A 26,959-nucleotide genomic window follows, 5' to 3' on the forward strand; every position below is an offset into this window, starting at 1 on the left:
AAATTAACAAACAGTGCTGACATCATTGAAAGTGTACGCAATCATTTTGAAGATAAGAGAACAAAGTATTTTTTAATATGTGAAATAACAAAAAAAAAAGATTTAAAGGTAACTTTTTCAAATCGGAAGGAGCGCAAAACATAAAAAGCTTTTTTTCCGACCTTCTTGAAACAGAGGGAACTGTGCAGAGAGACTGATCAGAACTTCTGAGAGAATGATTTGCCATGTAAATAAGAAAAAAATGTAATAAACTGTACACAAAATGTGTAGCCTTTGACGACCCTGTGACAAGGAAAACTCAAGACAAGGAAGTACAGCATGTGAATTATAATCTCAGGTTTTGATGGAAACATGTTTAACTCCAGCCTTTGAGACTGAAAATCAAACTTAACCACTAGGGGAGAGGTGGAAAAGAAAAAATCTGCTACCACCTGCCTTTGAACACAGCAGGTGGGGTTTCCCTTGAGATGTGAGGTGGATGTGTTTGTTTGTTTCTGTAATTGACAAGCCAGAGGTGAGGTTTTTGATGGAGGCTGTGGGGCACTCGTAAGAGTCTGGATGGACCCACTTGGTATGCTGTGGGCTCTCATGGGGCAAAGAGGAAAACCAGGGGCTCCAGCCTGTGCGAATCTAGATGGCAGATGACTGACGTCTCCCTGTCCATCAAAGTGTGACCTGGGGCATACTTTTAATGAGATCTATTACACATGACAGGCGCCACCTCTCCCTGGGCTGTCTGTCTAATCACCTCCTCTGTACCAATCACATTGCCGGCTACATGTGTTGCTGATTTACGTACAGAGTGAGTGGGACGATAGAGTGAGTGTGTTTGTGTTGAGGGTTAGATGCTCAGAATGTCTGTTAAAATGTCTTAAAAGGAAGCGATGTTGAGACCTGTCAAACTCAACACCAGCCTGTCAACTGCTTCTGTCAGCTTTCATTGTATATTTCAGTATTGTTTCCACTAAGAGCTCCTTTTAATTTGGAAATTAACTTGTCAATTTTGTATTCCAGCAAGCCTTTACAAAACTCAAAGATAGACAGGATGTGCTGAACAGTTTATCATGTAAAATGGCAAAATACTTGCCCAATGTTTGTAGAAGCGAGAGTATTTATTCAATAGATGAATCTGTCAACTTTGAGTGGATGTGCTAATGTGGAATTCATTCACACAGGCCAACACTCATCTTACGCCCAGGAGAAAACTGCTGGATCATCTAAGCGTTGGCTGAACTGACTTGGCCTGTTGCTTTGTATAAGAAACACTTTTTGCTGCTAGGTTGTGCAACCCCAAACACACTATAAAAAGTCCAAGCATTTGGCGAGACTATCAGAAATAATGAAATACAACATATACAGATTAGTAGAAGAACGATACATGGGAAATAGGATACTGGCTCTGTGAGTATTACCCAATTATCTCAAGTATCATTGCACAATGTGAAACCTGATGTATATGTTGTGTTAAGCATTAAATATCTGACTGCTCAGTGTGGGCTCAAAGAAACAAAGCGGGGAACCTCAACTCAACAACTGACCAATAAGCCTTAAGTCTTAAGCTGTTTCCTGAAACCCTGACCTGGCTGTACATGGGAGAGGTGGTGGTCTCCTGAGGCAAGATGACATTTCTGCAAGTGTAAAAGCCCAAAAGTCAACTGTCTTACAGTAGAGAGCAGCTGATTCTTGAAAATGATGCAACCTTTCTGTGTCAAATTTATACTGCGTAAGGTTACCTTACTTTGGCCATCAAACCGCTGGCACAACTGGTCTGACAGCGGTCCCTGCTTTCAACTGAGATGTGCCACTCTGATGTTGGACACAATCTTCAGTGACTCCCCATAAAACTGTCAACATAACAGTGTGAAAGATTGAAAAAGAAACATTTTCAAATATGGGCATTTTTCTCATCACTGTATCAACAACTTTTAGCTGAATTTAAATAAAGGAGTGCTTCACTGCATACTTTTTTTCCCCATTGTACTGCAATATCTTAATGTGCCACAGAAATCATTACAACAAAGCCATAATTTGAAAAATGGTTCTCTGACAATACAGCAACCATGCTAACCGAAATCCTGTGAAATATGCTGTTCTGATTGGTAACTTGAGTGTTTGGCTGAGGGAGTGCTCATGGGAGAGCAGGCGGTGATAAGACTGTGGGACTTTCTTCTGAGATTGACAGTGGGATTTACCGACAGTTGTGGCATCCCCCCCCCCCAACAGCATTTTCTCAGTTAATTAAATTGAGAACTAAGCCACAAAGAAAGACATCGTTTAGAATATGTGCTTGATGTGCCATACTGTCTCCAGACAACTTACTGCAGGATCTTTCACAACACAACTGCTGCTGGAACAGATGCCAAAGCAGACTTACTCTCATCCTGCACGGCTGACAAAGTGTCTCTTTTAAGCCATTGTTCATGTTACATTATATGGTAATTCTTCATTTTATTGTTAGTCACTATATGTTTCACCCTGACTGCACAATGCCAAAGTCATGAATACTGTTTTGTATAAGCCATCCATTATGTCACTGCTTCCAGCTCTCCATCTGTAACACTTTAAAGTCAAGGGTTTGAATCAAGATGGATTTCATTAACTTTAATTCAATTTAAGTGTGTTCTCAGAAGAACAGGCAGATAGTCAGAGAGGCGAATTTGAAACAACTCTGAGACCAAACTAAGAAATGTGGCAAGGGGTTCTGAAGAAATTATTAGCAAAAGCACACAGTGCAACACAGTTTGGTGTTTCGCTGTATTTTGTATGGCCCCTTCCTTTCTTCCTCTGTCTTTCATGAACACACGTATGCAAAATCTTTATATCCCTCTGTCTCACCCACACATGCACAACTGTTTGGTTGCCATCTCTCCTGTCATTTTGAATTCTCAAGCCACCTGTTTCACGGCCTCATAAGAGAGAGTGACGACAGGAGGATGAGAGGGGGAGGAGAAGCAAAGGGAAGGGTGAAGGACAAGCGAGTCAGCCTCGAGTAGTGACTAAAGTAGGGTAAATTAATGACAGGTGTTCTAATTGTGTATTTCAAAAAAACATCTAAAGTCCAAGTTTTCTATACCGAAAGAGCGCACACACTTCTGTTGTGAGTTGTAGTTTGAAAAGAAAATTCTGCAACCATGCTAACTTCAATATGCTAACAATAACAATAAATACATGCTAGGGTGTGGGATAGGAAGATACGATCAGGAGGGAATATGTGTCAACGATTAGCCAAAGCAGAGAGTCAGATCTCAGTACGATGTAGCTCGTAACTAAGTTTGTGTGGTTTCAAGTTCAGTTTTTTTTTTTTTATCTTATCTGTTCAAGAAGTCTGTTAAAGCCATGTCCACCAAGTGGTCCAGAATGAATCCGCACAGCTTGGTACTGTTTGGTTCGGTAAAGCCTGATCCTGTTTGCGTTTCCACAGCTGCTCCTCTGAACAAGAGACACATCCACAGCCCTTTTTTTTCTCTAACACTCATGTAACACTCTTGTTGGGCTGCGACAACAAATCAGTAAAGTGGATAATTAAAAGTGTCAGCAACAAATTTGATCGATCGATTCGTTGTGTTGCACGATTATAACTTCACTCATCGTGGCGATGAGTCGTCATGATGTCACACAAAGACAGCTGAGCAGAGTGTAGTCGGAGTGTGATCAGCTTAAATTGTGTTGAAATGTGCTGATAAGTTAACTTTACTACCATTTGCAACATGGTAGTAAAGTAATAAAAACAGTTAAGAATAATAAAAACAGTTAAGAAGAATGTTCATCTTCATCGTCTGTTTTCAAATGACGAAGCAAAGGCGTTGGCGAGCTAAAAATAGATGTTTGTTTATAAAAACTGTGGAAACTTTTTTGTTTTCGTTCACAAGACGAAATGGCAGAACAGGAGTAGTAATTGTAAATTAAAACAAAATGACTTTACAAATACTTGTAAAAAGCCACAGCTTAAACTGAGTTTGTGATTTGTACTTTTTATCATTTTGAAGGAGCCGTTTTATCTTGTCTGAGCGTTGTGAAGACGATTTGAACTACAAGTTCACACACTCGTAAGAGATACTGTTAGTAAAATGCTCTTCATTTGATCTAAGAGACTTTCCATATTTAAGGTATAGTATCTGTCTTTCAGACAAGATGTCACGCTTCAGCTGCAGTCTTTCAGAGGCCATACCTTCACTGTCTCGCCAGCAAATATAGAAGTCGTACGGATCTGATACGGAGCTCAGATGCAGCACAACGAAGCCAAGGGAAGCACACACGTTGAATAAAGTTAACCACTTATCAGCTCTGCTGCCGTAATGTAACATGAGAGGGAGCGGAACACATTAAAAAAAGGACGAGACTTTGAGCGAAACATAAACAAGCTGAAGGAAGTGCCTGCTGTCCCATCAAGTGTAAACACAGATCTAAAACAACACACCCAGAGGGAGTTTGACTTCTTCCCTCCTTTACAAAGCCTCTACTCAACAGCAAGTTGACCTGATAGTAATGCCAGAGGAAACTATTATATTTCAACATTGTATTTTAAGTTATTAGGATTCATCCATTGGAACCACAGGTATCTCTACTGTACAAAGCAGTATTACTCTATCCAATCGTTACATTATTCAGTCTGAACCAAAGTTGCCATTGAACAGACAGTCTGACACACACTGGAGTCCTGTGCTAAACTCTGTTACGAGGAGTGACAAAGTACAGGAGATAACAATAGCTACATCTGCAATGTCAAAAGAAAGAAAAGGTCAATAAACAGAATGGTGGGAAAATAAATTTTGCCAGGAAAAGAAAGGACCTCTGTGGTACTAACGTGGCCGTTTTCTATCTTTCAACAGCAGTAAACAACATAATGAGGGAAAATTAGACAGAAAAGCAACTATCATTCCTACACTTTGAGAAGTTTTTTCACCCTCTTTAAATGATTATACAACTAGGCTTCTGGAAAAGTCCCATGTTTTCCCCTATTGGACCACAGACTACATAATAAGGAGTTGAAATGCAAAAGCTGACTGCTTCAAGGGCAGTAAAAAGCAAAGTCATTTCCTCCTACTGTCCCAATTCTCTTCCTCTAGCTGGGGACCAGCAGCTGGACCCCGCTGAAGAATACCACTAAAAGACCAGACCTTTAGGAGGCCCTCACCAACAAAACAGCATGTGTAAAACATTACACAGACCATCTCAACCAATCACAGGTAGCATGGCTGGGACAACCTTCAGCCACAAAGTCAAACTTAAGATAAAACCATTATTGTTTGCAGTTTATGTCCTACAAAGAACAAAAAGGCAAAGAAAAAAAAGGGGCAGATGTAATGTAATAAAGATCTTCCCCTTTGCTTGATACTAGTATAGAGAGTCCATCAGTCATGCAGGGAGTAGGATCAGACCCTGTGGAGCCGCTTAGGAAACAGCTTTAATTCATACATGATCATCCCAGCACAGCTGCCCGGCTGCCTATGTTCCCAGGCAGGAGACATGAGCCACATACAATGAGACAAACTTGTGTCATTTAAAGAAAGGCTGTCCCATTTTTAGCATTTAGAGTCACAGCCAAACACTGTGCGATCTGGATGAGCCGCAAATACACCGAAGAAAAGAAAGAAAGAGAAATAATAGCTTAACAGGATACAGATTTACTGACCTTAACAATTATAACTTATAAATTACAGAACAGGTATTGTTTTAGCTTCACAGTGGACTATACAATTGACGTTTGCTGCAATCCCACTTGGCCAACAAAAACAGCAAAATTCCTTGATAATTTTCCAGTTCATGTTCACTTACCTATTATATAGTATGTAGTTCTGAATGGGAATCTCCAAACAGGAAAACATGAACCTACAGAAAGAATAACACACTGATGCAGTTATTATTTATATAATAGAAGATACAGTTTTGTTGATATAATGTTACAATCAGGAAAGAACAAGTGGAACTGCCCCAAAAACAATCAGTTCGCTTTATTTCTGTGTATTGTTTTAGTGCTGAGTAAGTCAAGAATATGACTGATAAAGACGTGTTTATAACTTTCATGTCAACACTGATTTCAAGGCTTTTTCAGCACTGAAGATTTTCTTTCTTTGAAAGAACAATATCAAGTTATGTAACTGTAAAGTTTGATGTGCTATAATAGAGTGTTGTATACATTAGGTTTACATGCATATAAGGACAGACTGAAGCGCAGATTTTGTTATAAGAACTATTTTCATTCTCAGGTGTCTACAAACAGCCAAAGTTTTCAGGGCCTGTTTCAAGTTTTCTTCTCTGTCTGCCAGCTTTGCGATGGAGGTATGACTCTGCGGAGTGTGCCGTTATCTTTTTCCCATTTAAATGCTAATGAGCGTACTGCCGTACTAGTCAAAGCGCTGTGGAAACAGTGTGAATTTTTAATATCTTATCACACCGAAAGGTAACAGCTCTCCCAGTGAGGTGAAGGGATGAGTAAATGTTCCCTCATTAAATTCTACACAAACGGTGAGTCTCTCAAAGGCGGCCGGGGGCCATTCTGTGTGCCACGGCATCCCAAGAAATACTGTATATACTGTGTGTGTGTGTGTGTGTGTGTGTTGATCGTGCAATGTGCACGGTCAAATGCGTGAGGATGTGTGTGCACTAACATCTGTCAGTGTCGTTTAGATGTGTGCGCATGCAGATGTGCAGATGCACTTGTCTCTTCACCTCATGAGTAATGAACAGCTGTTAATTGCCTCCCCATCATGTGGAGGAGACAGAGGTTAAGGTTGTCATAGTCTGTTAATGATTACTCTCAGTGCTGGTGGAGTCTTTGGTGGGTAAAAGGTTGGAGGGCAATTCATTTAATATAATGAAACTCGTATGAGAAGATGACCTCCGCTCTCTACTGCCTGGATTTGTATTTTCTGCTGGCACCTGTTTCCATGAAAATCACCTGTGTCTTCCAAATAAAAATCAGTTTCAGTGTTAATTATGTGTTTGTCATACACTTTTCGTGGTTCAATGCATGCAAATGTGATTTTGTGAACAATCCATATGAACAGAATGACAACAGTTGACTGCAGGGTCGCCCTCAGGTCCGCTGGGAACATGACCGCATTTTAGATAAAATAGCTAAACATAAATTCAAAGACTCATTGTCTTGGCAGGTTTTGTCAAACTGATAAAAGTGGAGCATTTAAACTTGACTGATGTAATATCTCTGACGTGAATTGTCTCAGTAAAAAAGTTGAACAAAGTATTCCTCTTTCAGTGTTCAAGTTAGATTTATAAACCTGGCATCTCCTCTGCAGATTAAAAAGGCACTTTTTTAGCACTTTAGGCTCTGCGGTCTGGCACCCAATGGTGGTCTTTGCTTTCAACATGAGCTTTCACAATTTCTCCTCAGAGTTGCTACGGAGAAAGCAACGCTAGAGGAAAAACTGGAAAGCAAGGGGGACTTTTATGAAGCCAGGATTCAATAATTACTTTCCTCTTGTCTCACGCAAGTGACAGATGGTGAGGCCACCAGAGGCCTGAAGATGGGAATAATATTGTTGATTAAAAAGAAATATAGGAAACAACATGCAGCTGTTGGCTGCAAGACATAGGAGGGAAGACAAAAAGAAAGAGGGAAGAAAGAAAGAATAGGAAAGGACCCCGCTCAGAAACAAATGACACTATTACTCTTGGCTGGTGCGCACACATTTCGATTGGAGGCCGTTTGAACTGCTTCAATGTGAACTTTTGAGAAGAGATTTTTACTGTTTGACTGTTTTATTCTGGCAGAGTCATGAGGGATTGGGAGTTGTGTTCAAGACATTTATGAAAGTGGTTATTTGTTTGGCTCTGTGCAGTCTGGTGCTCAGACCACCCTCCAAACAAGAACGCCCACCTGCATATGTTAAGCACGGTGCCTCTTTGTGTTTGTGTGCAAGTGTGACAATAAAAAGGCTAATGATTTTTTAAAGACTGGCCAAGACGCACCGAAAAATACCAATATCTTCTGCGATGTGTGCATGAGCTTGTAAGTGAGGGGGTAATTGTTTCCCAGAGCTCTTTGCTCGTATCAGGGGAAATTTAACACTTTTAATGGCAAATGCTGACGCTGAGCTTGCTTCCTTCTGCTACGAGCATCAAAGCAAGGAATCACATTGCCAAGCCACTTTTGCATGAATTAATGTAATAGCTGTCTTTCCAAGACATGTTTTAAAGAGATAAAAGTCAACTAACAGAAAAACAAATCCTTTATATTTCCATTCACAATTTGTATAAGTGACTTAAATTCTGTTTTAGTTAACAAACTAATGTATTTCCCTTAAAACAAATGGAAAAAAGACAGGAACTACATATTTAAAAAATGTTGATCAAACACTGAGTATTTTACAATGTGGTTATTTTAAATGGATAAGTAAGTAAATGACCACCCACTTAGTTTTTTTGTGGTTTAGGTTTTATGGTTTTGTCACTGTAACATAATCTTTCCTGTGAACTGCTGAACACAAAGGAAACAATCCATCAACATCACAGCCATGATTTAATGACACAAATCCTTTGTATCATCCTGTTCTTCACAAATAATGGTCTCAGACTGCATGTAACCAAAGCTATCATGTTTATCATTTATAGAATAATAACTATGCACATGAGGTGTCAGCTGTGTTGTGCATTGACTGGATAAGAAGTGAAATAAGCCTGTGTGATCAGGGGAGGGATTGAATGAGATTAAAAGATTTAAGGCTCCATTTGCCCATGAATATCTGATGCATATCTGAGGCGAGAGGCAGTGATCCTCTGTCAGGTTGACGGGGGTGTTGGAGGAAATCTACCTTATCTGCATCTGGCCACTTTTCAACAGTTTCTTATGTGCATGTGTGGCCACATTCCTTTTGTGCCAAATAGTTAGACAGCAGCTGTTAGCATGAAATAAAAATTAACGTCTTCTCATCCAAAATCTTTGGCGCCTTAGTTTTTCTCCCTATGAGTCAAAATACAGTAAGTGATTCATGCGTCAAACAAAAAGACTGCTCCACATTGAAGACTGCCAATACAAGCAGATACTGAACAATTGTTTCGCTCAGACATGCTGAAAGCTCCTTAAGAACAACTCTATAAAAGCTATGTCAGCAAAAAGACACCAGTCATCAAGTTGTGAAATGACCTCAGTCATATTGTTCTTCTCAAACAGCCATGGAAAACATTTAAACATTACCCAATAAACTAAAGAACTCAAACGTCTATATCTGGGAGAATTTAAGACCTTATTCTTCACACATATATACACATTTCAGCACACACACATGTGCTACAGGACATGTTGGGAGTAACATGTAGGCTACTAAAGGAACACAAAATTAAACTCTCCCAAATGGATATTAGTAAATGTAAAAAGTGAATGCTGCAACAAAAACAAATCTCAGTTAAAATCAGTGACCACAATCTACGGATTTACAAAAAAAAAAAAAAAGTATAGCTCTCAGCAAACACCTGCAGCACTGGCCAGAGATGATGACGTTATGGTTAAGCAGAAGTTATCAAAGTATAAAAGCATGGCTATCACGAGGGTGCCGTGGCCACCAGGTGAAAGCCTGAGGCAAACCACGTCTAAGGAAAGGCTACTAACTTAATTAATGCAGCTCGTTCAGACGTCCTCCACACTTTTTAACCTCCATGTTTAGTGATACAATGTCCTCCGTTCCTATTGCCTCAGCGTTGTCGCTGTCTTGGTTTGTCCCTTGAAATGTACAGCTTGCGGTTCCTCAGATAACACTTCATCTCTCTTTTGTATCCAATAAACACCAAACACTGTTTATATTAAGCGCTTCAGTTTTCACACCTGACAAAGTACGAACTTAAATTTTAAGCTTAAAGTTTAAAACTTGTGGAAACAGGCCTACCTAATATTGCCTATATGTTTGTGTTGTTACCAACCAATTATTGTATCAAAAGGCAGATGCAAGGGCAACGGCGAGAATACGTTACCGTTACGTCATTAGGCTATGTTAATGAAAGGTGGGATGGGGGCAAGAGTAAATGCAATTTTTTTTTTGATTGAGAAAAATGCATATATAGCCTGACAAATAGACAAATAGAGGGAAATAAGGTTGTGTGCTCAAGAATTCATGCCAAATTCATTTAGAGTCAATCGTGATTTTAATAGGTAATCCAACAGAGGCCTACAATGTCTTTAGTTATATCAGCAGATTTTCACAGCCCCTCCCACTTTTTTTTTAGGGCCAATGACATCTTAACATCTCCAGCTGCACTGGCAGTTCATTCTTCATCATTTTGAGTGAGTTTATTTTGGAGTGTAAAAGAATATGCAGAGAAAACGCGTATTCTGCTAAATTTCTTGGTGGGACAAGGAGCAGGGATGCAAAAGGTAGGTTCCCTCCCCCATGGGTGTGTCCACTACTACCGGAGGATCTCAGTGTATCCACCTGCAGAAGCCGCTTCCCAGCAGCGCACACTTGAGCGTCGCTTGCGCACGGGAGAAGCTGGGCTGTCACTCGTCTTCAGGAACAACTCTTTGTCTCTGACCTCCTTCAGCGGGAAATATGGACTCTTTTGATGCGATTTAGAGCTAACTTCAAGTTAAAGCGGCCGTGTCAAGTTAATTTAAATCCAAGCTTTGTTTGGCTGTGGGATAATCGTGCAGGATCTGCCGCGGATACTCAGATACTCCAGCGTGCGGACAGAGGAGCTCAAAGGATCTGGGTGGATGGTTTTAAATGTTTAACAGCTTCATCACCACAGTATTCACGGGACGTAACTAAAGGGTAGGTCATAAATGAAGTGCTGAATTTATAGGGTAAATTGCCAGTCAAATTTGATATATTCAGGCTATGTGAGCTAGACTGATGTGAGTTGAACAGGAAACCACATTTGTAGAATCGAGGATAAATGAGTAAAGCATGCGCTGAATATGACAGAAAAAGGTTCTGATATGTTTTATTTAAAGTTCTGATGCCAATTGTTTTAACCTAACTATTTTAAGCATTTAATTTATTCAAACGAGAGTCTAGTGTTGTGCGTATTCCTTTGCGCGTGGGATGTAGTTAAATGTGTTTGAGTTTTTGCTGTATGTGATGCTCTTTTTTTAAAGATCTGCCATGCACAGCAATTTGATTTTAATAAGAAGCCCTGGGTGCCACTTTTTTTTTTACAATTTAAAGTCCTATGTAGGGCTCATAAATGTCACGTGGTTCATGTTCATGCCCTCATAACTCGAAGCTCAGTCGTCACGCTTTATTTTGGTGAACGTTCTTGCTTTGGAGTTTTTGCCGTCAGACCTCAACGTGGAACTTGATCTTAAACCCTGCCTGTCAGTTTGATCTCAGATTCAGACCCACGTTTACAAGCAGATCAATGCAGTGAATGGATAATCCCAGCAGAACAGTGTCGCCAAACGTGGCACACTTATTTCTATGGGGTTTTTTTTACGCACAATTGTGGCTCATTTTAGTCGTGCTGATGACCTGAATTTCTGTCGATCCTTTTATGGGGATATTATTAACTTCAGCTCTCTTTGTTACTCTTAAAGCATTGTTGATGCGCTTTGTGTGCCCAGCCAGAGCGCAGAGTACTGCTTGTAAAATTGCTTTTACTGTATTATTGACTAGGTATTTGAAAAACTGTTTTGCAAGAGATAGAATATATAGTATTATGAATTGTTTGCACAAGAACTGAGGGTTGACAGAGAGTGGCTTGGCTCTCTCAGCTGGATGGAGACTCCCTCCATTCACTGTTTCCCTGGTTGTACACAGAAGCAGACAGAGGCAAGAATAATTGTGGGCGGTTAGGAAACGCACAGTAAAATGAGAGACCAAGCAGAAACCACAGAAGCAATGATGACATTTCAATTCTGAACTATAGTTGAGTTTCTTCCCAGATTCTACAAGCCTCTGCTTTTCTGCCTCAGGTAATTTGACATATATTGCACACCATAATAGAATTAAACAGTCAAGCATTTTTTAAGAGTAGATTGTTAAATAAAAGAGATCTCATCTTGTATCTTGATTTAAGTAGCAAAGTTGCTGTACTTAGAATGTTCTAACATAGAAAGAAAACAGGTCTGTTGTTGCAGCTCAGTGGTTGCAAACCGGTCTATGCAGACGGTTTCTGAGGTGGAAGTTCAAGCTCATTGTCTGATGTGCATCCCTCTGTGTCTCTCAGCTCCTGTGCTCTTCCTCCTCTCCTCTGTTAACACACAGAGGGATAATGTGGGACAAACTGTGCTGGCTGCTGGCCCTACTGGCCCTAACGTCTGGGGCTTTGACGTCCTCCAACGAGCCCCTGTCTGCTCCCAGGATTTTCCTCTCCTTCAAAGGTAAGACACTCAAAACACTATGAGCGGCTTTATTCAGTGTTTGTGTTTATTTACAGACAAGTTGATTTGATCAGGGTGTAATAGTTGCTTTTAGTGTTTTATTTTGCACTCCTGTTTTATAATGGGTAAACTATTGGCACTAGCTGTATTACAGACTTGGCATATATTCCCTCCCTGCTTCACAGAGAGTTTGATTGTGTGTGGATGAGGAATGAGGAGATGGTGCTGCTAACCATTCAGGGTCAGAGAATGTGTCTTCATTTAATCGCCTGGCTGCCATCAGTTGCCTAAACAGGCCTTTGTGTGGCCTCGGCTTCCTTCTGAAATCAAGTCAGATTTATCACTTGGCTGGACACATACACAGGGCACAGATCCAGGATGTTATGAATGTTTGCCGGTGCCACATGAGACCCTGTGTGTGCATTGAACTGTCCTGTTAAAATAGGTCTGAAGTCTCCTGGGCTTTCTCGTTCGACGGCTGGTGTAGCCATTGTGTCCATGTAAAGATTTTATAGAAGTTTTCATTGTACGTGTTTCCTTTTAGTGCACCTGTGTGTGTAAACGTGTAGACTTAGAAGCACTATGAACATTAGGCTACGGTACACATAAAAACTGTTTTTTTCCCCTGGAAATCATTGAACATTATATTAGCCCCATAGTTAGTCCTGAGAGGGCAGAACTTAATTGTGTTAAATTGTTGCTCCTTTTTTTTTTTTTTTTTTGCCAAACTTCCCTCTTAAAATCCCATCTCTTTCTCCCCATCTCTAATAGAGTTGGATTTCACCCTCCACTGGTCTCACATTTACTTGTTAGAAACGGGTTAGTTTTTTCTGCTGCTTTTAATTGAGTTTGTTTTTGTTTTTAATTAGTTTCTGGGGTTACTTTATGCCTCACAGAGCAACCTTAGATAGCTGGAGAGTAGAAATGCACCTTGGCTTTGCATTCGCTAATTGTATTGGTGTTGCACAGTTCTGCTGGGAATAGCTCTGTAATGTGCTTTTATTAATTATTTATATGACCATGAACGTAACCAAATAATAGGTTTTAGCGTTTCATGATATCTGTCTCGCGGTGGCATACAGATTGGTTGTAATAAGTGCTTACTGAGGAAAAAAAATCCATGTAATATTTAATGAGCTTTTATATTGAGATTATAAAAGAAGACAAGCTTCAAGTGTGGGCAGCCAATTCTATCCATCATTAGAATGCATCTCTGTTGATTTGGCTTCTGTCTGTGACCCAGCCTCTCTTGTTTTTCTATAAAGGTTACACACTATCACTTCCCACTGATTATTTGCATTTTATAAAGCGGGGAGAGAAGATTTTGCTGCTTTTGGCGGAAATCCAACAATTTGACACATGAGAACCAACCCTTTGTCTTTCCTTTTCAAATATTTGCTTTCTATCACATCATCATGCAACTGATTATATGCATACATACACACACATCTTTTTTAAGGGAAAATGATAAAATCTTGTTGGCATATATACAGTATTCATGATGCATTTCGGTATGACCATCTGCTATATATGCTCCCCTTGAAATTACATTCTAGATACATTAAATGTATTAATCTCTACTTTTTCTGCCGTTGAATTTAAATGCATGTATTCCTAAATCTCTTCAGAACTAAAAGCTATAGGATTATCATGTATACACAACTTTATGAAAACAGATTACATGTTAAATCATAGCGAAAAACAAACAGCTTTAATTTCTGGCACACAGCCTAAAAATCCTTCACTTTTTTTCTTTAAAAAAAAATGTTTCTCTTTGTTCTCTAAATATCATTTGTCAGTTTCTTTTGCCCCTTTTTTAAATAAATTGTACTGATTAAACGTGTGTATTTCACAAACATGTGGATCTATTAAAACTAAAGTTAACCATGTGAACAACCATGAGCCAGCTAAGCTGATAATTTCTTCTTTTGAGGTTCCCAAAGTAGCTCCTGAGTGTGTTAGTGCAAGCTGAGTTATTGACTGTGATAAGGACCAAGAAAGCAAACAGAGGTTAAGACTAAAGGAATGTCTACTCAAAGATCGCAGGGATAGATCATCAACCAGGACTTCAAAAGAGATGCACTTAAAAAAACAGACCATAATGAATCTCTCTTAAGTTTGAGTGTTAAAAAAGTTTACAGTAAGATTTACCTGTGTACATAGAGAGAGATAGAATAAGAGCATCGATCAAAGACGAGATGGTGGAGAAAAGCAAAAGATCTTGTCTGTGTCTTTTCTCTCTCTCAATGCCTTGGAGGAGTCCGGCTCAGATCAGCTGCTGAGAACTCCTATATTTACTTTCAAACAAGGTCTGTAATCACGTGCTATTTTAGTGTGCAGGGCTCCGCGAGGTTGTGACCTCTTCAAACAGAAGCCATTCACACCAGAGGTTAACTGCCCTCAAACTGTGGGAGAATGGCACCATATTAACAAGTAATAGCTTGTTAAGCTAATCCTTGGGCCCATTCGAAAGTGTTTAACTTTGTTTATACTCGGCCCCTTTGGTCCTCCGAGGAACACCTGGGTACAAGGTTAGCTCTGGGAAGAAAACCAGGCCGTCTTGTAATTGGCAATTCTCAGGGACAATCTTGAAGTTACTCCAGCCTTTGCATTTTTTCTGTGACAGTCTCTTTGTCCTGACTAATGGATTGATGATTGTCACGACCCAACAAAGAATTCACTATCTGTTCATCTCTCCTGACAGTTTTGGGGGTCGACACCAGAAATGATGACAGGCCCTCGTCGTCTTTCTTCTTATAATAATTATGGGCTGCTCCTGAGTTTCAACTTTACTGCAACAATAGACCTCATATCCCACAGATTATGTTCTATAGGCAGATTTATGTGTATATATAGTACAGGAGAAGAACCCTTTGTCTTTTTCAAGTCATTCCCCTCTGCAGGTGGTCCTGTTCGTGTCCTTTTGACTTCCCTGCTGAGAGAAAGAATCACAATCTAAATCATGGTGTGAGTTGTGACTTCTCAGATTTTTCGAAGGACACCAATGTTTGTTATCTCCTTGTGACCTATCTGTCCTCTTTAGACTATGTAAATGTGACACTCCCGAGCAAAAAGCCTCAGCCAAGAGTTACTGCAATCAAGTCTCAGAAAATCAATGAGCTGCTGAAAGCTATCTTGTCTGCTAACCAATCGGGATGGCTTTATAATTTGGTCAGTGAAGCTCAGATATTTACCTGTACGGACGAGGTGATCACCTGCAACAATCCCACACATTGCCTTGATTGCTCGGATCTGTCTCTTTCAAACGTAAGTAAACAGACTGTATGTAGCCTGCTGCTGTGATTGGCTTATCACCACAGAGCTGGCAAGTGAATTTAGTCTGCATGTTCTCCCCCAAACCCTCCTGCTGTTCAGCCGTAAAGTGATGTTACTAATTAGCCGTAACATCGGAACACATTATAGTGGCTTATATTAAATGTATCATTTGGGATTTTTAACGTAATGAGACGTATGATTCACATGATGTTTGTAAAGATCCATAGGGAGGCTCAGAAACTTGCCTTTTTATATTTATTGTCTTGTGCAGCTCAGTGTGCACCTCAGTGTGACCCATGATCTGATGTCTTATCAAATGGCACTCTATGGATGGGTATAGTCCAAAAAAGATCAACACATTGAATACGTTTCTTGTTATGCAGATGTCATATGCTTGCATAGAAATGAAAATGAGATGAAACTAGTCATGCATTCTTCTTTTCTTTTGCGTAACATGTCATTTCACATTTTTGTTTGAGTAATTTCTAAGGCATGGAGCTAAAAGTGTATTTAGAATATATTTGATGTTTCCCAGCAATTGTTATGTTACCAGAACTTATAATGATAAGAGTTGATGACAACAGGCAATTTTGGGGCCATGAAGGAAAACTATTGTGACAAGTTAAAGCTTAAATTATATACATGACAAGCAGAAGCTAAATTCTCCTGAAAGAGACAACAAGCAAAATGCTAGTTTTCTAGTTTTTTAACAAAAGCAAGTATGCTTTCATCATCGGAAAAAGTCCACTGTGAACTGTTGAAACACTTAATGTAACATCCAATCCACATCCTCTGGGTCTTTAGCTACCAGCTGTGCTTGTTTACTGCTTTCCCAGCAGATAATCATCATCAGTACATGAGGAGAACACGTTTGTCACAGCCTCACTGTCTCTGTCCTATGTACATGCATTCCAGTTCCGAGAAGTCATGGCAGGATGCTTTTATCTTTTAGTCACATTGCTGCTCACTTGTACATACAGTACTTGGATGCAGCAGGCTCTCTTGGTATGCATAACACATGCAACATTGTACCTGTTGTCAAAAGTCTGCAGTCCAGAACGCCCTGCCCTTTTCCATTTTATCTCCATTAGAGAATGTCAGGGCACTGCAAAATGTTTCCAACAGAGTAATGTGTGATGGCTGTGGCACGCAAGCCTGCAGCAATTATTACAATAGTTTGCTACTTTCTCCCCAGAGATGCTGCTGGGGGAGGAGAGGAGGGGGGGGTGCATCCCAGCAACCTCTGCTCTGCAGGATGCATGCTGTCAAAGTCTGATTATTCAGGAGAGGGAAACAGAAGGCGACAGCTCCCCGTGCTAAATATAGTGTCCTTTCTGTCTGTTTCTTTCTCTTTTTTATCTCTCACTCCTCCTCTGCCTTTACTCTACACTCACACCCTCTATATTTGCTGGGTGATAAGAGGTTGGCAGTGTCAGGTGCGGCAGGAGAGCACCCAGTACACCGCCCACAGCTGGAGCGCGCTGTTTTAGCACACTCGAAAGGCGAAATGGGAGAGGGGGGGGTCTCTAAAGTGCCTGGACTTTCCTTTAGAAGAAGGCACACAACAGTGAGGCAGCAAAGGAATGTTTCACAGAGGAGTGGGTGGACATGTGCAACACAGAGGTTTTACATATTCGCTCGGATAACGTGCAGAAAGTGAAGCGCTAGGTTGCAGCAATGAAAGGAAATATGTGCCTCTTTAGGCAGCTTTCTTTGTCAATCAACAAATGATGGCGCTTCTTTAATGAAAGAAATAGACATACAAATCATTTCTTTAATGCTCTGGATTGAGAACATTTCTCTGCCTTTAGATTTTATCGCCCCTGGAGGATAACAATTTATCCAACTTGTGAGGGGAAAGAATCCCTAAAAGTCACTCAGCTATTCATTCAGAATAGAGTAACTTATGATGTCAATCAAGTATTCAATGGTTTGTGCTGCTGAGATGTGTCAAAGCACCGGACAGACCATGGGTTGACTTTATATTTTGAAGTTGACCAGTGATAAAGGTAGTGTGACAACATTGTACAGGTTTAGTCCAGGACTAGAGTTTTTCTGGTAGATCAGCATGCTGTAATGTAACGTAAAAAACAATTGTGTCCATTCAGTTTTGTGTTCATGAACACCAGTTGCACTCGTTGTGTTGCAAGCCCAATGTTCAGGTGTCCTCGTCTCAGCGGTTGTGGATTTGAGTCCGACCCTGAACCTTTGCTACTTGTCAGCCCCAACTCTCCCAACATTTGCTGTCTCTCTTCAGCTGTCCTATCTTACTTTTGTTGTTCTGGTTACAAAGACAATAATGGACTATTTCATTCTTGTAAAGGCAAAAAGGTCTGAAGAATAAATAAAACAAAATCTATTACTATAGAAAAATCTGACTGACTTTTCATGAAAGAAAAGAATAATTTTTTTAGAATAATTGTCCTACCTATTTTGTTTATTCCATTTATACAATGTGGATCAGGACTTTAACAACAAGGAGAACCCTGGATGGGTAAAAAAAAAAATCTCTGTGCAACTTCTTCACCATTTCTATGTTTCCACAAATAATCAGTGTTATTGGCTCTCTGTCAGGGGTCTTTTGTGTGTGGATCATAGTTTACTGCACATAAACTTGATGCCTTTGCTCAACAAAATGTCACTCCAGTCATCTGTCTACTTTTTAAAGGGGGGCAGCACTTAGCAGGGGTGACACACACTTTGTCTGAATGTGTGTTTTGGTCTGATAGTGTAAAAGTGAATGTGTACTCTTATAAAAACATCCTGGTGTCGGGTTTCTGCTGCATCCAATTTTTTCGACCGAAATGTGGCAGACAGGATAAAAATAGATCCAAGCCGTACATATGACAGATGACATTTTTTTGTCTCTATTTTGAAGAGCTTGATTGGCTCCTGTTGGTGAGTCTTGCTCCTTGATTTCCTTCGGGCCATTTAAATCACTACTACTGGCAGATGATTAGAGGTATTCTGCATTAAACATCATGGCTTGCAGAAGAAGAGGAAGGTAGGTTAGACCAAGAGGACATCAATTGTTGTGGTTGGAGACAAAGAGAATGTAAAGGTTTTACTGGAGGGGCATTTCCTCAGATTCAAAGTGACATAGAGGAATTGGAAAGAGTCTTTTAATATTCATGTCAAGTACATGTGGTTAAGTCTGCCTTGTGTGTGTGTGTGTGTGTGTCTGTTTGTGTGTGTTCACATTCTTGCAGAGCTTCTGCAAAGCTCTCTATATATATGACAGTGCTTTGGTTTGGTTACCATAGCAGCATCTACCTGTCACTCCTCACAAACTGAATCGGGTTCAAATGCTTCTCTCGGCAGAGGAGAGGTGGGATGTAATCACAGCGCTGAGCTTATTTCCCCTGATGTCTGCTGCCTTGTCTGCTCGCAGGAAAAACCTGGAGTAAAGCAATGCGAAGGCTTCGAGGCTTAGTTAAGACAAATGAGACAATAAATGAGCTTAAACAATAGACTTTGAAGAGACTGTGGCATGATATTGTGAAGTTGCTGGGGAGGAACTGAGAGTTTATAAAGGGAACAAGTGAGGGATTGGTTTTTCTAGACGTGATCTCCAGATGTGGCAGAGGAGTGGGAGTCCTTCGGGGAGAGAGGGGAGGGGGATTGGGGTGCAGCCCGAACTAAAATTAAGGAGACACCGGGTCAAGGGCGCCTCTCCACTTGTTTACTCAGACAGCTATCATTCATTATCATTTGTCTGTCAGTGTCCAGATCACGTTACAGCAATGCCATGACCTCGCTCATGTGGTTGCCCTTGTGAACACTTGGGGTGGGAACTAGGAACACGTACTCTGTCATGTATTTTTACATAAACGGATGTTTGTTACTTAAACATGTACAAGAATCAAACATGAAACTTACAAAGCTACTTTTTAATTTTCTAAACACATCTACATAGAACATCTTTTGACACAATAAGAACAGATGCAGTGAAAACACAAAAATACAAGAAAAGTTAAGTGCAAGCAACATCTGTAAGATCTGCTAGTAGCATGCAACAAAATGAACAGTATGTTGATATTAAACTATGAATGATTAGACGTTTTGATCAAACAAAAGGAAATGAACTGGCAAACGTTTCTATTTCTGTCTGCCAAAATCTTTTGAATGAACAAAGGAAACACTTTCAGTCAAATCTCAGGTCATGTACTTGTGATTCAGTATTTCCAGACTTTGTACTGCGTGCATGGTTGAGATGAGAACTTTTTCTCTGTGGGTGAAACTAAACAAAACTTTTATAAAGTGTTGTCATTTTATAGATTGCATTACTATTCAGAAAACTGATAAACTGAATTATTTGACAATCTTCAAAACCACACTTGCTTGTAATGTCTTCAAAGGTTAGAGTGAAATATTGAAAACTGTAAAATGTATCAGAAAATGTCAAAACACAACAAACAAAGCTGTATGCGCTCTTCTCAGGGTTTACCCTGAGAGTTCAGAGTCGCCATGTAGGCACTTTTTTCTGCCTTTTCTCCAAATTACGACGGGAATGGTTGCCAGTTTTGGGAGGCATAAACTTGGTAAGTGGATAAGGCGTAGGCCGTCATTGACCTTGGAAATAGATCGATTTTCTAGAAATATTTAATCAGCAGCTTCTGAAATTTGTTCATTTGAATTTCTTTCTTCTTGCTTCATTCTTTGCAAATGCAGATGTATCTTTTTTATTGTTGGTTTTACAAATTAAACTGTATAAGAACTATTCTTTTCTTTTTTTAACCCTTTTTTGAAGATTACTTAATGATGAAATCATCTATAGTTTGACTTGCAGTGACGTTTAGGTGAAGAGCTGACAATGAGAAAAGACCATAGTTTATCTGTCCTATCAGTGAAAGCAGGTCTGTCTAATGAAAAGAGAGGGACGATACATTACAGGAGACATGCTGAAGGAGAGAGCTATATCTGATGAGCTATTGCTGGTACAATGCGTCTAAGGGGATTTTTTTGCAACCCCATCACAGCAATGTTATCTGAATTCAACATGACTGACTACAGATTTGTTCTCCTCCCCGTGGACACAGACTGACATGTTGAACTCGAGGGGGTTCTCCAGGAGAGAAGGAGAACGGGAGACAGAGAGACTCTGATAAGGAGGGCAAGAGTCGAAGTGAGGACCGTCAGAAAGATAGAGTGAGCAGAGGGAAATATGAAGGGAACGATAGAGCAGACACAGAAGAGGCTCTGAGCGAGCTAATGGACTATGGGGCATCAGTGTCAGGTTTGCTATCTCAGCCAGAGCATGGATGGATGGATAGATGGAGGGATCTGAGAATGAGAAAGGAGGAGAGGAATGTGGGTGCATGCAAAAAAAAACCCAACATACTGTCGAAAAATTTTATGTCTGATTCCCATTAGCTGTGTTTGAGAGTTGGTTGAGATGGTTTACCTCAGTTGCTGATTGTTCAGTGTTTAGCAACAACCATGCAATGTAAGGTCAAAGAAAATGTTGGCCTTTATACAAACTAACATATCACACAATGTGTGTCTAATTTTTTGGACAACCTTAATGTTGGACATGAAAGTTTTTCTTTGTGTGTGTGTGTGTGTGTGGGGGGGGGGGGGGTTACATTCATACCTAAATGTCCCTCTGTAACAAATCTTTTGTGCTGCAAACAAATGCATGTGTGTCTTACAGAGTGTGTTGGTTATTGATACCATGGGAATGTAATGTCTATGTAATGTAAGGTCTGTAATGTAAGATGGATCATCCAAGGGTAAGTGTTGTAAGTATTTTGGCACCACGATCCAACTAAACCGAAGCCCAAAGAAGGGTTTCTGAACTGTACAAATATTCGTCAACATAAAAAAAAACCTGACGTGAAGCCAAAGTACACGTATTTAGAGTTATTTCTTCAAGCTGAGCGTTAAATGTTCAAAGTAGTATACACTGGCCAGCTTTAACAGCACATGCTTCCTTTCTTAGATGAAGGGCCAAACTAGTTTTCAGGCAGACTTTTCAGAACCTCAACCTCCTGTAATCTCTCAGGTGTGGGACTCGTGCAAAAACTACACCAACCCTCCGTGTGTGTGTGTGTAAGCTGAATGCTGGATGAAGACCAAGTATCTGTCTTTGTGATTATGGGAGAAATTAGTCCTGTGGTTCGGTCTGACCATGATCCTGTGGGAGGCTGCCATAGTGCTGTCTCACTATTGGATTAAAAAAAAAAAAAAAAAAGCCAGAACATTCCTCCTCCCCATGTCAGAGCTGTATTTCATCTTTTGGCTTCAGCCTTTGCCTTCCTTCATACCCTCTTATTCTCTCTGCAGGACATATAATTGGTGAAAACTGAGCCTTAGTCAGATGCTAACATCATTACAAAGCCCACCTTCAAGGTTCGAGATGTAAATGCTTGGTAAATAGCGAAGCCCTCCTTGTCAGATTGATCTTGCTTCAATTGGATTTGTATTCCAAATGTTCCATTAGCTGCTGTGGCTTCGAGCAAGTAATGCCTGAGTTTGAAGGTCAGACCTTATGAGTGAGATCCCCCCCTTGTGTGGGTGGGAACCTCCCTGAACCCATCTCGTCATTGGAACAACAACAGAGGAAGCCTAGCGGAGGAAGAAGGGGCAGAATGTGATGAAACATGAGGCTTCTATGCCTTGTTTTCTGGGTTCATGCACTGATGGGCTCACCGATAATGTGCTGATTGTGGATGGGAGGAGATGGCCTCTCATCCCTGATCATTGTGGCGGTTGCATTGACTTGATGCCAAGTTTTTTTTTTTCCTGTTCACGCCTCTTTGCCTTGGCGCTTTGTTAACTAACCCTGTTCTCAGGAACCCTCTCTAGGTGTCCCTAATGGTATGTTGGCAGTGTTGTCCATAGTATCTGTGCCATATGTGTGTGTCTGTGTGACTGCATACATATGTATGAATGAGAAACAGGAGTACGGGCCTCCTATGTTGCTGTTGTTATTGTTGTTGTTGGTGTCGACGCCTCACTCATCCCAGTGAATGGACTGCTTGGTCTCAATAGAAGAGGGGCGTTTGTGTGGGTTGGGTCCATCATTCATCCACTTCATTCATGTCCCTGGGGGAGCGGAGGGGGGAGTGGTATACAACACTGGCACGGCATATAAGCTCAAAGCATCGTTTTCCTCCCTCTGCTCTCTCACTCCTTCTCTCATCATTCTCCTGTCTCACTTTTTCCTGCTCTTGGCCCAAAAGCTGAAACAGTCATCAGACAGAGTTTGGCAATGGTCCTTGGCTTTCATGTACTGTAGGATTTCATTTTAGATGAATTGATGTGCTCCTCTGTGCCATGTGCTTCGCCTCACTACAATGATGGAAGACCACAGACAGCCCCCTCAGAGAGCTCATAGGAAGTGGTACCTCCTGGCACAAATACACAGAAACAAACTCTTTTCCACAGCTGACAGATCGAGTTTTAATGTGGTCGACTCAGCTGAGAACTCACAGAGAAGACAAAAACTGTCTTCTGACATTGGGAAGATCTCCAACTGAAATGTTGCTTTGTTCAAGTGTAATCGCATTTGGAGAGTATAAAAAGCTTGGAATTCATTAGTCCATGGCTTCTGATTATACCATTGTCAGTGGCCTAAAGATTTACTGCATAGTGTGAAATTTACCTTTTCACCACCGTGGCTGGATTACACTGTCCTATTAAACCATCTATGCGTGATTAATTAGTCACAACCAATTGCAATGCATGATGAGCGGATTAGTTGCTGTGGTGTTTAACAGGATTGTTCTGTGTCCAAAAGCCATATTGTATTGCAGGGAAACATTAATGTAATATGCAAACCATGTACAAGGATGCAGACGCAAGTTCTACTAATTAGCATAGCTTCTTATATTAGCATTTTTTGGTTTGGACTACATGCTAGGGTTGTTTCTAAAGAAAATTAAAAAAATAAAATTAAAAAAAAGATTATGCACTAATCATACATCTGCAGCATTTTCAAACAGCATCAAGCAGGTATCAGGAGATTTGTTGTTTGTGTATGAGCATAGAATATCTACTTTAGCAGCTGCTTCTAAAAAATGTAGGCGTTTCATTCTGACATTTTTATTTTATTTTATATATTTAGTTTTGATCACTTATTTCTGCAAACTCCTGATCCATTTCATATCAAACATTTGTATTTAACATAGAGACTGTTTTCATCATTAATCCTTTAAAGGGCACAAACTATAAAGATAAGGAAGCAGCTGTAGAGATCCTGGCTTTGCCTGCCGTTAATGTCATTGTTGGACTCCTGTTTTGTATCATGAGATGGAGCGTCCTTGACATACTTTCAGTCCCACAGCCGTCAGAAGCAGGTAGTAAAATTCAATCTGGCAGATTGACTTGTAATAAACGTCTTGTCCCTTTATTTATTATTTATTTTAATGCAGGGCCTGATTGCGTGACGATCAAAATCAAATTCCTCAGCTCTCCCAACTCTTTCTTGTTTGAATGATTGGAATGATTCACTGGTTTTTCAGAGGATCAGAACCAGACTGCTGGAAAAGCTACAAGAGAAAATATGGCAAGCTGAAAAACAAACGAGCCCTTAGCAGGAAAAACAACTTAACTGCTGTTCAGATCTGATGAATGAAAAACAGATAAAGAAGATAGAAGGGAATATGAGAGAGAGAGAGAGAGAGAGAGAGAGAGCAAGTGTGACTGTTTTTTAAAGAGTAAAAAAGTATCTCTCTCCATTCCTGGTGTTGGTCCAGTGTGTTTGGTTGCCTTATCAGTGCAGAGCGGATGGCTAAGTACTGATTTATGAGCACACATGACAGTGTAAGATAAGAGGGTTTTTAGCCTCTATGTGTCTCCTTCAACACCCCATGTGCGGACAGATGGAGGGACTGTGACCAAGATTTCCCACTGTCATGCAGGTTTCCTCTCAACTGATAAAAATCTTGATTTCCGCTCAGAATTTTCTCTCTATATCTTACAATCTCTCTCCCTCTCAAATCAAAACAGTTACATCCAGCTCATTTTGTCTTTTGTTAAAAAACGTTTTAAGCATCTGCCACCTGTATCATCATGTGTTGCACTGTAAGAAATGTCTGGTTATGAGATACTACCACTATGGATTTTGATGTGTTGCATCATGACTGTTTAACTACTGGAAAGGTCATTTCAACATTTCTTATCTCGCTCCATTTCTCTGCACACTTAATCTTACTGAGCACAACTGCCAACAATAACATGCCGGAGAATTTGCAGCCATTTTCTGATTAGCTGTTGGCATTTGGGTGAAAAAAAAAGTTTGTAATCAGGGCAGGACAGGGGAAAATGTTTTTTGCTCATCTCATGCTGGTGTGCAGTAGCTGCAGAGTAGTATTGACTGAAGAGGTCTTGAAGCAGAACCGACATGATATATTGCATTGTTTGTATGATATTATTAATCTTTTACTTGCTCTCTTGTTGCAAATAGGTCATCAGTGGTAAATGTTCAACTGCACAGTTAATCTTGAGAAACTTATCCCTATTAATTTACATTTAGTATTTGTCTATCTCATGCCTGTTGCGCACACATTGCCGTGTAGGATTCTCATTTATTTATTTATTTTTAGATGAGGCCTAAATGTGGATTTTGTAGGGCAGACGTGACATAAATAACTTGTGTTTTTGTACATTCATTACTCTCTTTCTTGCTACAAAAAAGTTAATTTAATTTAGTCTAATTTAGCTAATTTTACTTCTTTGGCCTAAGATCTCAACTTTCAACTGCACAATTACAGATGGAAACCTGCTTTCCCTGATCCCTATTATTATGGATTTGATTCTAACTAGAACTATTCTAATATCCTCTCCCTGCTGCCCCTAAGCAGTGTCACTCTGAGCAGCGACCCTTATGGTCATGGGTGAGAAAAAGGTCAAAGGGTCACGGGGTAGGATGTCCCATCTGTCCATCAAACATGAAAGCAGTGGAGTCTACAAGCGCTGGTGTTTAAATGGGAGGAGGGCGTGCGTCAGTCAGCACAGGGAGTAAAAAGGCGGGGGATTACACAGACAGACAGTAATCTATAGGTCTGTCAGCCTGTCACTCAACCTGACCTTGGCGAGCTTTGCTTTAATTGCAGGCTGGGATGAGGGAGTGAGGCCCAGACAATTCACATTATCCATTAAAGATGTAATGGCTTCCAACATGTTTCTTCTTGAATGACTTTTTTTAGCTTTTAAAGCGCAGGTTCTAATCTATTGGAATGTAAATGGTCATTTAAGCCTGTAATTATTTTGAGAAAAGCCCCCAAATGTTTAAGTTATGTCGGCTATTCATGCATGGGAAGATTGTCGTGTGCAACATTCTTTTGGTCACACACTGAATATAGTACAAGGATGCTATAGAACAAACATTTTGTCAAAGCTGATGGTCTTAGGGGTGGTCAAAACTGACTGCTGCCATGAGAGCTCATACTTCAAGACCACACCTGTTTGCCTTTTTCTGCTACTGTGAAGTATGTCTTCCTTCACACCACGGATAAGGACAGCTTTCGCCTTGTTGTATCATCCTATTCACAGAGAGCCTTTGACATAGAATTAAGACAGGTTGCAAATGGAAAAAAAATGCAATGCCGAAAAGTATTTGGCTTGAAAAAATGCAACTTCTAATTCTCTCTTTTTTCCATCACAATATTCTGTTGCTTTCCCACTGTCTGCATTCTTTTCTGCCATCTCTTCCGCCACTTCAGCACTCCAACTCCCTCCATTCCCACCAACCATCATCTCCTTCATACAGCCACTCTTCCACTTTGAAAAAGATGAATGCCCTTGACTGACGGTCATCATCTCCCACTTTGTTTTCTCCACTCCTCTACTCCCATTTATGCCAAAAAGACAGACAGACAGCAAATGGATGAGTTAACATGGACGCTCTGTCACTCAGAGCATCCAGTCAGCCTGTACTCCCCAGTAGGTCTGTCTGCCTCCCTTTCTTCCCACAGCTCTCTCCAAACGTTCCTGCTGTGTTTCATTCAATGTTTGGATTGATCTGGACCTGGCAGTATTAAATGCCCTTGTCATGCTTGTAAATGTACCAAAATAACATACATAACCATTGAAAAAAACACAAACACAAAAAATGGTTGCGATGAAAGACACAGTAGGAGGCTTTCCTCTATTAAAAATATATCTTTGCATGTCAGTTGTTGCGTACTTGACCTTGAAGCTAGTCATTAAAGACTTGCTAAACTGAGAATTGCGTAGACTTCAGGCCCACAGATAGACTTCAAGACATAATGACAAATCTGTTTGATGTTCTGTGAAGGATTCAGCGATAGATGATACTTTGTATTAGCAGAGTCGATGTTAGAATATGTGAAACACTAGCAAATAACATCTCCCGTTTGTGTTGCTCAAGCTGCTCACACCCATGCCTTAAGAAGAAAACATAATATTGTTCCTGGGCAGTTCCCCAGTACAAACAGCTCAGGAGTT

The 26,959-nt window shown here is 40.3% G+C and overlaps 1 protein-coding gene across 2 annotated transcripts in view; it reads left to right on the forward strand.

Moving 5' to 3' along the window:
• The first annotated feature begins 10,605 nt into the window (after positions 1 to 10,605).
• LOC306821950 (semaphorin-3F-like) overlaps positions 10,606 to 26,959 on the forward strand; it is a 47,651-nt gene continuing 31,297 nt past the window's right edge. Inside the window, exons 1-2 of one of the 2 annotated variants that reach the window (XM_079340614.1) lie at positions 10,606 to 10,721; positions 12,118 to 12,271. In XM_079340614.1, the coding sequence (XP_079196740.1) occupies positions 12,163 to 12,271 (109 nt within the window). In that variant the 5' untranslated portion in view covers positions 10,606 to 10,721; positions 12,118 to 12,162. Of the gene's footprint in view, positions 10,722 to 11,558; positions 11,864 to 12,117; positions 12,272 to 26,959 lie in introns of those variants that run through there. The other variant, XM_079340615.1, reaches the window with a different exon arrangement.

The sequence above is a fragment of the Symphodus melops genome (assembly GCF_947650265.1).
Source record: "Symphodus melops genome assembly, chromosome: 4".
NCBI lineage: Eukaryota > Metazoa > Chordata > Actinopteri > Labriformes > Labridae > Symphodus > Symphodus melops.